The 15295-nt window shown below is 35.9% G+C and overlaps 1 protein-coding gene across 2 annotated transcripts in view; it reads right to left on the bottom strand.

Annotated features, from left to right (window-relative positions):
- Positions 1-15295, bottom strand: part of LOC149782046 (uncharacterized) — a 93016-nt gene that overhangs the window by 55774 nt on the left and 21947 nt on the right. For both annotated transcript variants that reach the window (XM_089933456.1, XM_089933455.1), the window contains exon 3: positions 12285-13510. In XM_089933456.1, coding sequence (XP_089789582.1) covers positions 12285-13510 — 1226 coding nt within the window. The remainder of the gene's footprint in view (positions 1-12284; positions 13511-15295) is intronic.

The following is a 15295-nucleotide window of genomic DNA, read 5'->3' as shown; positions in this document are numbered from 1 at the left end:
ATGGTGACTATATGATGATGGATGGCTAATCTTGTTTTAATTTAGTGTGTGTGTGTGCGATGTGGATTTTTAATGTAGCTTAAAAAAAAATTTCATTCATATCGCTACAATGTCTTCAGTGTGACATTTTATAGTAATGCCTAGCACTGGGGCATCAAGCTGAACGCCAAGCGAGGCAGCTGTTAGTACCATTTTTGTAAGTCTTTGGTATGACTTGGCCGGGGATTGAACCCATGACCTCCCACATCCGAAGCGAACACTCTAACCACTAGGCCACCAGAGCAGTTCATTTTAATTTATTAATGGTGACTCTATATGATGCTGAATGGCTAATCTTGTTTTAATTTTAGTAATGGTGCTGGATGGCTAATCTTGTTTTAATTTAGTAATGGTGACTCGATATGATGCTGGATGGCTAATCTCATTTTAATTTTAGTAATGGTGACTATATGATGCTGGATGGCTGATCTCGTTTTAATTTTAGTAATGGTGACTCGATATGATGCTGGATGGATAACCTTGTTTTAATTTTAGTAATGGTGACTATATGATGATGGATGGATAATCATGTTTTAATTTTAGTAATGGTGACCAGGGATTGTCCTGGGCTTCGCCAATGTCGCAAATTGCGATTTTTTTTCCTTATTGGCGACAAAAATATCCCATCTGGCGATTATTTTGGCGACATACTTTTTGGTTATTTAATTTGTACATACAATCATGGATTTGGACTGAATAAATTTAAAGTCAGAACGAAAGGAAGCCATAAACTTGACTAAGCAATGCATTGGAATCAATCTGTTACACAAACGATCCTTTGTTCTTATTGACAACCCTATCTTTACAGTGCATTGTTACATCATAATCTGCCTATGCTGACATCTGGGCTGAGTACTGTATGTTGCGACACAGTCAATCATGCTACCGCACTATACCTACAACTGACCGACTTCTAAAGACGCGAATAGAACAGATATAATTAATTGTATGGCTAATCATTCTGTTTTTTTTTATACATATACCAATACAATAGTTTTGCTGAACCTTCATAGAAAACTGATAACCTTTGAAGTACCGACTACTGTGTATAAATACAAAACAAATGGAAAAAATCTCAATCACAATTACATCTGTCGCCAGTGCAGCATTTTACTCAATGATCTTTTTCTTTTGTCATCAGTCCCGTGTTACGGCTGCAGAGACTTAAACTCCGCAACAAGAAATAGCAAAAAAAAAACCAGTTTTGCATAATTAATAATAATTATTTATTTCTCAAAATACAGGAGTGAAAGAATCCCTAAATTGGGTGTGAATTTACGCTTATATATACGGTCCAATATTGCCAGGTGTTGACTCGTGTAAGTTTCATTCGTGGGAATGGAGATCCTATTTTTCTTGTCGAGAAAATTTATACAGCATTCAGTGATCATTCTTGGGATTTAGGAAGCAATTCGCTACAAGCTTTGTGAAGCTAGCCATAAGGGGGAGGGGGCTGCGGAGAGACTACTGGTGTCACCTGTCAGCACTGAGGACTGTGAACGTGGATTCAGTAAGATGAACCTCATAAAAACTGACATCAGAAATAAGTTCTGCATCTCATCTCTCGAGAATTTAATGAGAATCAGCATGTACAGATGTGAAAAATTAGACTTTGAAACTGCATTCAACAAGTGGGCAGCCCTAAAATCGCGACGGATCTTCATGTAACACTTTGTAACATTTTGTTAATGCTTGTTGTAATTAAAGTATTAACTAATCCATCTTTTGTAATTTTCATTGCCTGTTACATTAATAGACTAAATTAACACTTGGAAAAATGTACACTACTTTTTTTGGCGACACTTTTTGAAAATTGGCGACAAAATATTGAGGTTGGCGATTATTTTGGCGACAGCTTTTTGAAAGCCAGGACCATCCCTGGGTGACTATATGATGCTGGATGGCTAATCATGTTTAAATTTTAGTAATGGTGACAATCTGATGCTGGATAGATAATCTTGATGTATTTTTAGTTTAGGATGACCAAATCAGATGCTGGATGGATCCTGTTTAAATAAACATCAAAAACCTTGATATAACGTGACTATATGATGCTGGATGGCTGATCTCATTTTAATTTTAGTAATGGTGATTATATGATGCTGGATGGATAATCTTGTTTTAATTTTAGTAATGGTGATTATATGATGCTGGATGGATAATCTTGTTTTAATTTTAGTAATGGTGATTATATGATGCTGGATGGATAATCTTGTTTTAATTTTAGTAATGGTGATTATATGATGCTGGATGGATAATCTCGTTTTAATTTTAGTAATGGTGATTATATGATGCTGGATGGATAATCTTGTTTTAATTTTAGTAATGGTGATTATATGATGCTGGATGGATAATCTCGTTTTAATTTTAGTAATGGCGATTATATGATGCTGGATGGATAATCTTGTTTTAATTTTAGTAATGGTGACTATATGATGCTGGATGGATAATCTTGTTTTAATTTTAGTAATGGTGACTATATGATGCTGGATGGATAATCTTGTTTTAATTTTTAGTAATGGTGACTATATGATGTTGGTTGGCTAATCTCATTTTAATTTTAGTAATGGTGACTATATGATGCTGGATGGATAACCTTGTTTTAATTTTAGTAATGGTGACTATATGATGCTGGATGGATAATCATGTTTTAATTTTAGTAATGGTGACTATATCTGATGCTGGATAGATAATCTTGATGTATTTTTAGTTTATGATGACCACATCAGATGCTGGATGGATCCTGTTTAAATAAACATAAAAAACCATGATATAAGGAGGCTCTCAGTCAAATTTAATCAAATCCTGTTTCAATGGCATTTGATTGGATCATACTGAAATGAAATTGTTTAAAGTAATTCTATTGTTTGTACAAGCTGTCATGTTTTATTGCTGACTTATATCACATGTACATATCTGTGGACCTTCATCAGATACATGTATATATATTAGAGGACCTTCATTATATACATGTACATATTAGAGGGCTTTATCATATGTACCAATTAGATTAGAAAGCCTTCATCAGGAACAGATTAGAGAGCCTTCATATGTACAGTTTAGATTACATGTTGTTGTTGTTCTTGTTGTTGTGGGGTTTAATGCCATTTTTCAGCACACGATAGGCTATGCATGGCGGCCAATATTAATGGTGGAGGAAGAACCCGGGAAAATCCCAGGAAGAACCACCAACCCACGAGAAGCTACTGGCAGGCTTTCTCACATACCCACATTGGCCGAATCCTAGACTTGAACCCACACAGACAGAGGTGAGATGGCAGTGATCCGTAACGGAGAGCACTTTAGACCATTCGGCCACCCCTAGATTACATGGTCTTCATCTTATGTATATATTAGAAGGCCTTCATCATATGTACAAATTAGACTGCATGGTCTTCATCATATGTACATATTAGAGAGCCTTCATCTGGTGTACAAATGAGATAAAATGGTCATAATCATAGCTACATATTAGAGGGCCTTATCCTATGTACAGATCAGAGTCGAGGGTCTTCAACATATGTACAAATTAGATTAGATGACAATTTACAGATTAGAGGATCTTAATCATATGTACAGCTTAGACTGCATAGTCTTCATCATATGTACATATAAGAGAGCCTTCATCAGATGTACAAATGAGATAAAATGGTCATAATCATAGCTACATATAAGAAGGCCTTCATCATATGTACAGATCAGAGGGCCTTCATCATAAGTAAAGTTTAGATTACATAGTTTTCATCATATGTACACATTAGAGGGCCTTCATATGTTGAGAATAGAGGGCATTCATCATATGTACAAATTAGATTACATGGTTGTCATCATAAGTACATATTAGAAGTCCTTCATATGTACTGATTAGAGGGCCTTCATCATACATACAGATTAGAGGGTCTTCATGGCAGGTAATCATACTAAGTTAGGCAAATTATACTTAGCCAAAGGCATTTATGCAGTAATCCTCTTGTTTATATATTTGGATACTTTTTTAAAATCTTTTTTTTAATTTAAATTATTGACAGGCAGTCATATATGAAGGTTCATCAGCAGTAGTATATGAAAGATGCTTTTGCAAGAATGCTTTCTTTCAAACCTGGGCAAAACCTTTTCAGCAATTGCTGAGACAAATCATTTAAATGTTAATACTGCTGGTAATAGTGGCCATGTGCAATGGTACTGTTATCTTTTGTACAAAATTGGTACCATTCTTTGACAAATTTGGCTTCAATTGGTTCACTGGTTTTTGAGAAGCTGAAAACAAGCAAATTCGGATTGATGCTGCACAACATCATTATACTAACCTGGGCAAAATAAAGCAGCACGGCGAGTTTAAAATCGGTACATGAAAGGAAACTGTAAGATGCACTCTATTACAGAAGCTCATTTTAATATGAAACAAATATACTTTCTCCTGAATAATATTGGAGACCCATACCCTGGAGAAAAAAAAAATCTGACCAAAATGGAAAACCTGGAAGATCACAGCATTTCTGGTATATTGTTTAAATAAGATAGGGCCAAAGGAAAGTAAAACATACAATACATGCCTAATTACTCATCATTTCTCAACCCTAACTGAAACAACATACTATTTATGTGAGTACAAACTATGTACTTTTTGCTACTGATCATTGGTGCTAGTTAATATACACAGGTGAAAGAGTTTTCAATGTTGACAGGCACATCAAGTTGAGTCATCCATATGGAGGAGGTATATACAGGGGGGTCTCTACTGCTGGGTGCAAGTGCTACATCAAACTGTCAACCATCAACAAGAAAGGCTGGGTTTCTGGGGTCACAACAACAACAATCTGAACCTTGAGCAGGAAAGTTACAGGAAACCAGACTGTGCTGTAAATAATCTGATGGGATACTATCCCAATACTACCTGTCAAAAACATAATTACTTTATTTATAACTATCATCAATCTTTTCATAAAGGACCGACACTGGATAAGATAAATGTGTCATGTATGGACAATGTCCATCAAAAGGTGGAGCCTGGAGTTTTCATTTTTTTTTTAATGCAAAAGTTATATTTTCTGTAGCATTTAGTTGACCTGGCATTAAGTTAGTGGCATGATGACATTACATGTATTTCTTAAGCACAAACCACACGTGTCATGAATGGGGTTTAAAATAAAATTAACAATACTGGAATGTACATGCACAAATTAAATTAAGAAAGTTCACTATGATCATTAATAATGTACATCTCTGCATAGCACAGAATGTTAATTTTGGAAGTGTGTTGTAGGGTTTAATGCCATTTTTCTGCATACGATAGGCTATACATGGTGGCCAGTATTAATGATGGAGGAAGAACCCGGGAAAACCCTGTACAGAACCATCGACCCACAAGAAGCTACTGGCAAGCTTTATCACATGCCCACATTAGCTGAATCCGAGACTCGAACCCACACAGACAGAGGTGAGATGGCAGTGATCCGTAACAGAGAGTGCTTTAGACCACTTGGGGCCATGGAAGTGTGTCTTCTTTCAAGAGTATATCTGGCTGCTATATAAAATGCAATTATATTAATGACTCCTGGAGGTATCCTGTATGAACAGGGATCCATTGTATTAATCTGTCCATAAGGACAAGCTCTACTGTCCAAGAAATTACATGAAAGCAGTAAAAAAGCTTAGTGATGAAATCCTACCCCACCCAGTAATTTAATACGTACATGAGTAGTATAGAGGATGGGGATAGAATCCCCATCCTCTATACTACTACATGTAACATTTTCCATCAAACATAAGGAAGTGATATATCATCAGAATGAGTTTTAAAATTGCATATTTACTTATTGTTTTTGCTCAGATTTTAATTCCTATACCAAATAAAATGCAATAGTTCCCATTGCTTTCAAAAACTAGCTATACAAAAGCTCAGGGAATATTTTAAGGCTGTGAAAAATCCCTTGTCTGGCAGTCTGTGAAAAATGATTTGCAAGGCAAGTAAATTAATGCATACTGGTCCATAATTTTACAGAGTATGAAAGCAAAATTGAATTATTGTTGCATGAATTTTCATTCTCTTTTAGAAGAAAAGTTTAGATTTCAACAAATCTGTTCTGTGCATATAATTTTCCATGGAGTTGTAGAGTAACATTTACAAAGTCAGACATCATGCCAAGCATGGTGAGGCCATCCAGGGTAAATCAGAATGCTGCAGGCCTTGACCTGGGATGGGTACATTGATCATACTGCAGTTGAAATGCCATCAATCAAACACCAGCTATCTAAACATTGTGACAGAAATACCCTCAAGGAGATTGATTGGTTAATATGGCCAGTGTGCCCCATTTCTTCTGTCATGTGATGAAAAGGGCCAAGAAACGCCCACAAATATAATACCCACCTGTAAAGGTACTGCTGTACAAAGACCCGATGGGAAATCTGGAAACTCTTCATCAAAATTTCTTCCAACAGAGCAACTGAGCTCTAAAATCCATCAAATATTTACTTTTACATTAAAAAAATCACTTGTTTACTTACTCAATATTGATTAGAAGTATAAACAGCAAGTTAATGAATTATTTCAAGAGGAAATTAAACCCCCTACAAGACAGATTCACTCATGGAAAATAATAATTTCCTGGAATCCATTATAAGACTATTCTTTTTTAACTGCAGAGTTTTGAAAGCATTTTGATATTCTTGGAGAATAACAAGATTTTCAAGATGCCCACCATATGGGATACAAATATAACAAATACCTTTATTTAGGATGAACCTGATAGTCTTTAGATTAAAACCCCCATTTTGATATGACCATAAACTCATGAGTAGCACTAACAATATTTTCAAGATGACCATCATGAAAGTCATATTGGATAAAAATATCTGCATCACTTCTATTCAGGATCAACTTGTCAACATAATAAGTCTTTTGGTTAAAACCCCAAGTCGTAGTAGTAATAACTAGATTTTAACAAAGACTGCGATATTGAAGGTTAGATTTGCACCATTTTCATTTAGGACCAACTAGACTTCGTACAAAGTCTCTTGGTCAAAACCCAACATCAAAATGACCCTATCTTTATGAGGAATAGTGATACAATTGTCTACATGACTGCCATGTCTGCCATACTGGATGTCTGATCAGTATGATTTTCATTTCAGACCAACTCAAAAGAAATCTTTGGATGAAAAAACAATGCTGATATGACTGTCCATTCAGATGAAGAAGCAACAAAAACGATTTTCATGATGGCTGCCATACCATAGTGGCCATACAGGTTATCAGATTGGCACCATTTTCATTAAGGACCAACTTGAGACTGAGGGTTCCTGCAGACTTAACAAAAACAAATTCCATGACTTTCCAGACTTCTCCGGGGCCATTTCACAAAACTTACGGACCACAATATCTTTTAAATTAGGTAGCACTTGCAGTGTTAGTTTGACTGAAATAACAGACAATTTAACTTTGTTTTGTCAGGTCATCAAGTGATAACTACTCGAAGCACTGGGGCTGGACATATGAAATTTTTATGAGATCTACTTTTAAAGGAACTCGTTAAATGAAATGAAACCATTTATCAATCGTAATTGTGTAACTGTATCATGTACGAAACAAGTTTCTGAAACCCCACTGTCATATATTGCGAAATCCCATGACTTTTCAAGGCCCTTGAAATTTATTTTAAAATTCCAAAACTTTTCAAGGATTCCACAACTTGCTGATACCCTGGAGATCATGTCTTCAGATGAAAATACAAATTCAATATGACTTTCCTTTTAGAAGTAGCAATAAGGTTTTCAAGATGAATACTGTAGTGTCCACAATGGCATTATTTTCATTTAGGACAAACTCGACATCATAAAAAGTCATTTGCTGAAAGCTGATGTAACTATCCATTCAAATAAAAATGAAAAAGGAAAGGCTTTAGCACATTCAGGAAATGAAAACTGAAATCTGCACACACGCTTACACACATAAACAATAAAGGTGGGACTGGTGAAAACTTAATGAAAACCGAGACTGGTGATATTTTTTTGTTCCAAGTGAAAATGTAATATCTGACTAGAATGAGTATATTTCCTTATCTTTTTAAATGCAAATACTGTATGCACGACTAAAGAAAGACCCAACACAGCAAATATAGCAGAGGAGTTGAGATATATTCTGTGTATGTTCCACAAGCTAAATGTTTTTAGGGATAAATGTGAAATCTGTGGCAAAATAGTCTAATGTGGATGCAAAGAATCAGTGAATGTCCATTACAGGCATATACATTAGCCAACACGTTATGACAAGTTTTAAACCTTGACATCACTGATAATTCTAAAAATTGACAGATAATATATGCAATAATTTTCTTCACAAATTCCACCAGTAGATTATGTATGTTCACTTCACAACACCTAACTGACAGGCTGCGCAATCTGAAAAATGATCACTCTTCACATGAGTAACTCTGGAAGACTGAGGGGTGAATATAGCCTGGGGGCAATTTTATCTAAAAACAAGAGCAAATTAATCCAGAAAGCAAGTCTGAATTTTGCCTATTAATTATTTTGACCCCCCTTACAGTTCCAGGATACCTGATGGTCTGTGCTTTTATTTTATTGATTTTTTGGCTACACCAGTGGCTAATGGGGGAAAAATGAGAATGATCTAAAATGTATTCACTACTGAACTTCATTCACTACTTCATTTAGTGTACTAAAATTATCGCTTTTCTTGAGGTAAGAGGTCATGTACACAAATAATAATATTATGTAAATGTCCAATCGACTTCATCTGAAAACTGTATAATACACAAAATATAAATCTACTGAATTTATTGTTTAAAGTAAAGTGCCTTTGCACTCATTAACTCAAGTGACCTTCAATCTCAAACTCTTCAATGCATGAAAAACAAACTAAATTGACTATAATAGCAAATTTCAGATCACTATTTGACTGAACAGCAACTCATGTCATATCTACTCAATACTCCTTCAATTTTTTGTACTAATATAGACTTTGAATGCGCAAGTGCAAGTTGTGCACAAAATGCTTGAGAGAGAGCTGCTTCACCCACTCAGTGACCTCTCCTTTGACTTTAAAGGCCATTACCTCTGACTCCCTCCATTACAACAAAAACTAAAATACCTGCAAATAATGGGCTATTTTATATTAACACATCACCATTACAACTTTGATTAGTCTTCTGTTTCACGGCATATCAACAAAAGCATGTTATTTAGCAGAGAGGAAATTGCTGTAAAATGATGCAAGGATGTACTGTATGAGCTGCACCGAGCTGATCCATTGTAGAATTAAAATTACATCCATTCAGTCACAAGTCTGGCAAACTAATCACTGAGTAACCATGGTTCCTGTCGCCATTAGTAGCCTCTAACAACATGTTCGAGGGCACACTGAGTTTACAACTCTGAACTTGCCCAGCAAAACTTTGAATTAAGGTCAAAGACTACAAATGTGTTACACCTTTACTTAAGATGTCATTTGAGTGATGCATGGTAATCATGTGATTGATGTCTGAATTGTCAAAGTTTTACGATATTTCTTTTCAATATTTGCCACATAATACGCACCAGTAATATGTTGTTTGTGTGTGTGTGTGATTTGGATTGGTAAGGTAAAGTTTTAAAAAATTCAGTCATATTGCTACCATGTCTGCAGTGTGGGAGTTTATAGTTATGTGCAGCACTGGGGCATCATGCCACAGACATGTAGCATGATGTCCCACCCAGTCACATTATCCTGATGCCAGGCCGACCAGTCCTAACACTAACCTCTTAACACCGAGCGTCAAGCGAGGCAACTGTTAGTACCATTTTTTTATATGTCTTTGGTATGACTTGGCCAGGGGATCGAACCCACGACCTCCATCTTCTAAGGTGGGCGCTCTAACCACTAGGCCACTGGAGCGGTTGTTGTTTTTGTAATATTCTATTAAGTCGTATGGTTGCAAAAAATATCTTTGTCTTCCAAGATGGGATCTTATAAACATGGCCAAAAATGGCCCTTGGAGTTATTTCATGCCACTCACAACTACACACGTAAATTGTAAAATAATTAATACTGCTAATTTTTTCTTTGCTGTCAGTCAATTTTGATAAATATCTGTTGTATTGTTTACTTCTTATTTCCAACATTTCAACTCGCTATCTTTCATATGAGCTGCTTTTACTTTATGAAAAGGTTTCAGTGATGCGGCCCGGGGGCCAATATACTTGTCCTCATGTGGTCCCCATGGTGACTTGAGCATGAAACCCTATTTTAAGATATGACTTTCCCATAAAAAAGTGGTCTTCCACACAAAAGTGTTCCTATCACAAAAGGTAACCATGAAACCTACCCATCAAGCTCGAGAACATGTAGGTACACTTTTCGTAATGCCCCGAGAATAAAGTTCTGCAGCAAGAAAAAGGTTACAAAATGACACGCCAATAACAACTGGGTAAATTTATCAGAATGTTGAATCAACCTCTCAGCTACCCATTCCAGCCAGACTGAAGTACAGATACAATCTAGTTCAGGCCTCACCCACCCTGTTAGCATCAACAGTTATTTATGCTTTTAAACAAAAACAAATATTTGCCTCAAGTGTATCTAGATACATATCTTCATACCCATTATGAACTTTTATCTTGTAATGTCTGACTGGTTTTAATACGGGTAGTCTCATCACATGAATTTTATGGGTGAACATCATCTCGGGCTTTTCCATTGAAAAGATAACCTCGTTTGTTGTATAGATTTCACAGGACTCAAAACAAATGCTGATATGTAAAGATACCCTGAAAAATACGATCACCCTCAAAGCCTCAAGACATGAAATTCCTACACACATTTGATCAACACTGAGCCACCAGTAACGCTGTTTATATCTTGCCTGTGAAAAACGTTTTGAGACTGCATGGCTTAAATATTCAGTTCAACCAGAAAGCATACAAATTTGTATGGCAGGGACTGACTGCCAATTTCATAAACCAAATGAACTACCTGGATATACAGCACATATGCTATTTTTTTAAAATTAGCAATGACCACGTGTGCATATTTTCTAAAAGTGGTTACTGACAGAACTTCTTAGCTACTACACATTACACTGCATGACCAGCTGTACAAGTTCTTACCCTACTGCACTGTATTATTACATAATTATACTGGTCTGAACGACATGTCATACATTAGAAATTAGAAATAGTTTTCTTTCAGTAAGACAAAATCTACCATTTCCTTCTCCAACTTGTGTCCAACAGTTCACCTTTACATGACTCCTGCAAAGTTCAAAAGTATTATACAGTATACATACTAAAACCATTCTGAAATATGTTAACACAAATGACAAACATCATTCTGACCTATATACACAAAATCTGCACAAACACTGCAAAGTTATCTTAATTGTCCCCTCATCTTCTGCAAATGGAAGAAACCATTCTATTTTATGTCCTTTACTGTCTTTACCACCAGCAAATGGAAGAAACCATTCTATTTTATGTACTTTACTGTCTTTACCACCAGCAACGCTCCCTGTTGCTGACACAAAGTGGACGTAAAATACAAGTGGCCATAAAATATGACGTCATTAGGCTACACATAAAAAAAGCATTCATACATCCATTTTTCTAGCATACACTCACATAAATTGTACTTGGGATGAAATTTGCATATTGCAATACATTCAGCTGCACTGAAGAAAAAAAAGAGTGAGAACTCGTTTGCCTTAAAGCAGCTTGAACAGGAATAATTTTGTTGTGATTTATAGTTAAGACAACACATATTAAACTTCAATTCCTATTCCTGGATATGTCCGACACTCCATCTCACCATGTACCCACAGCAAGAATTGAAAAATCGCTGCTCTTTATGTGATGGTGAGATGCAACACTTTTAGCTTTGTCTCAGAAGCAAGAGCTGCTGGGCCCTCAACAAATTATTTTGTGCAATATATCATTCATTCTTAAAAATAAAATTGCAAAATGCTCAAACATATATATCCAATCAAATGTAAATACCCTGCTTGCACTTCATCAAGTATGTTCAAGACATATGAAAATTTCTGGAAAAGTGAAAATTTCATCACCTTGTAGTATGAATTATACAAAAGATACACAAATTAAAATAAGGACTATTATTCATATACAACAAAAATGAACATAATTAACTAAAAATTATCCAAATTTATATGTATTTTTCACAAAAACAAAGAGTGGGTCAAATGAAAAGAACACTATGACATGCCATATAATAACTGGAAATGTAGTACTACCTTTCCATTTTCCAGGGAATGACCATCGCCATTGGTGTGGTTTTTACTTTTGCAGCTCAAATCCTCTGCATGCCCATTCACATCCATTCCTTGTTTCTTCTGTCTTTCTCTCCAATCAAGGTGAGTGGGAGGAGGTGTAAGCACCTGTTCATAATTAATTCGCCAGCCATTTTCTCTGATAGCTCTTAAGCCAGCGTTGTCATTCTCCACAATTTTTTGAGATAGCTGGTTCATTAGAAGTGGTGTTTGAAGTACTCTACTTCCAGACAAAGTCCATGGTGATGACAGACTTGTCACTGTCTGACTACATTTAGTAATGTCCTCCCCAACATGCGACTCATTTTGACTCGAATTTTGCAGGCTTGCAAAATCATGCTGTGAATAACTGAGAACATTCTCAGCACTTTCAACAGCATTTGAGATGTTTTTTGACTCCAGTGGTTTCTGAGGTATATGCATTGTTTTTGCCCTCTTTCTAATTTTTGCCCGTTCCATTGGTTTGCCTGAAGTCTGACTAGAATTACTCTGTGGTGAGATGCTAATTGGTGAAGAAGAGTTTAAATTTGGTCGCGGTATTATCATTTCTCCTGGATACTGATCTTGAGTATCGACAGGTTCCTGTTTGATTCTGACAAGCATTGGAGAAAAATTCACGTTCTGATTAATGGCCGAGTTGTTTTTCTCTGATGGCATGGTTGGTATGACTAGAGGTATTCGGCTATTACTCAACGTATCTTTATAAATATCATATGACATTAGACTAGAAGTGGTCTGAGTATCTGAGGAACTATTTGGCAAGGTCTCTGGCAATGTACTTGGCAATCCAAGAGTATAATGATACCTTGTCATCTCATTTGGCATCTCTTCAATCTCATCTGGTACAGTATTTGGCAAATTGCCAGCTGCTGCATGTGCAACAGCTGTAGAGTCTGGAAGCTGTGAGGACGAGCGATTCATGATTTTTGGCAAAATTGGCACGAGTTTCAAAGTATGCTCAGACAAGTCCATGGCAATGTCCCTATCTTTCTGTAGTTCCGAGGGCAATTCTTGTGATGACGGTGGACTGTTAGTCTCTATTAAAGAGATGCTATTGCTTGTATCCAGAGACTGTATCTGATCATGGTCTCCAAGCACCTCTACAAACCAATAGTTCACAAAACCTAATCTCATCGTCAGCTTGATACGGTAGGAGCATCTGTGTCCACGCATTTTTGACTTGTCGCAACCTGCAATACATACAAACAAAAATGTAAACAAATAAAAAAACACAAAGTTATTGATGCGACATAAATTAGGATATAATTCAAATATACAGGTATCTCCAAACTGGGTTAAATGATTAAACCCAGTAAGTAGTGATAACAAGAACTAGCAGGTATTTGGTACCTTTTTCATTTAGCACCAAGAGGATATATCAAGTCTTTTAGTGAAACCTCATATATATATGACCATCAATTCTGGAGGAATAGCAATAAAAAGATTTTTCAAAATGACTGCCATTGTGGCCATATTCAAAATCAGATTGGTACAATTTTCATTTATGACCAACAAGACTTCATGTTAACTCATTTGGCCCCAATCCCATCTGTAGGCGTGATCCGGTTTCTGCATTCATTGGCTGATCCTGCCTGTAGTCGTGGATTGTTTACTGCATTCAATGACCAATACCATCTCCAGGCATGATGAATGTATGTTAGATACATCTCTGATTAGTTAGAAATGGGTTTTTTTCCAAGAACTAAACAACTATTAAACCAATCAGAAATGATTTTACTTTGTGGAAATTTGAATTGTTCAGAAGCCAAGGGTTATTGTTTGAGCAGTTTCACTACATGTGTTCTGTTCATTAAAAATTGTAAATGATGGCAGATGTAAGAGTGATTTTTGATGTGAGCAAAAATGAGGAGTTTCTCGGGTTTGATCTCGAAAATATTGAGCAAGCTGAGGAAAGATATGTTCGGCAGTTGGATATTTTGCAATATTTAGATTCGAACATAGAAGTTTCTGAGATTGAATCGTCAGAAGATGAGGATGCTGACAGCAATGATGATAAGAGTTCTTGTGGATAAACATTGCACATAATTTTGCAAATAGTGTATAAATAAGTTGTGAAAGACTTTGACAAATAGGGAAGAAAAATACATCACTGTGTAGACAAATTCATTTGGAATAAATGGTTAAAATTTCATGGATTTTAACTGGATATAAGAAAAGAACTTAAGGTAAGAGTGAATGCATGTGCACAATGTTTTCAAAATTTTTCAAACAGGTAAACACTCTGGGGCACAAGCAGCTAGACACAGCTTAGTGCTTCTGGGGCATAGCAGCAGAGATACTGATAACAGTGCTGGGGCCAAATGAGTTAAGTCTTTCAGTGGAACCCAATATCATTATCTCTACCTGTTTAAGATTAGTAGTTCAAGCTGACTGCCATGGTGGCCATATTGGATGTCTGAAAGTACTTTTTCCAGCAGACATCATTTTTTCCAAGACCAACTAGACATTATAAGAAGCCTTTTAGTGAAATCATCATGACCATCCATTTATGATTAGTAGCAATAGCAGAATGGATGTCACAGTGGCCAAATCGGATGCCAGAACTTTACCATTTTGATCATGAATCAACTAGGCATTGTTAAATTTATCTATAATTGCAATGGCAGTAGCTGGTACAGGAAAGTAACATTTCCATTGGTCAGAATGTTACCACGTGATCAAAATGAATTGCGTTCATTTCTGTATGAACTGTAAGGAGAACTACTTTTCCACTTCTATAAATAGAGTCACGTGTACAGCATAAGATAAACACTGCCAGTGAAGGCAGACACGAAGTAAGTATTAAAGGAAAACATTCTTAATTATTTATTTTTTAAACTGAATAAATCTGGCTTCCATTGGTTGAAGGACTGGTATTATGATGTCCTTATTACGATCAAGCAGGACATCCCAAGTGCTATATATAGCTATGTAACAGAAAAAAACCAAACATATATTACTACGCTCAATTAAGA

The sequence above is a fragment of the Sinohyriopsis cumingii genome, chromosome 15 (genome assembly GCF_028554795.1).
Source record: "Sinohyriopsis cumingii isolate HCF-2022 chromosome 15, ASM2855479v2, whole genome shotgun sequence".
NCBI lineage: Eukaryota > Metazoa > Mollusca > Bivalvia > Unionida > Unionidae > Sinohyriopsis > Sinohyriopsis cumingii.
The sequence above is the reverse complement of the archived record's forward strand: the minus strand, read 5'-3'. Positions and strand labels throughout refer to the sequence as shown.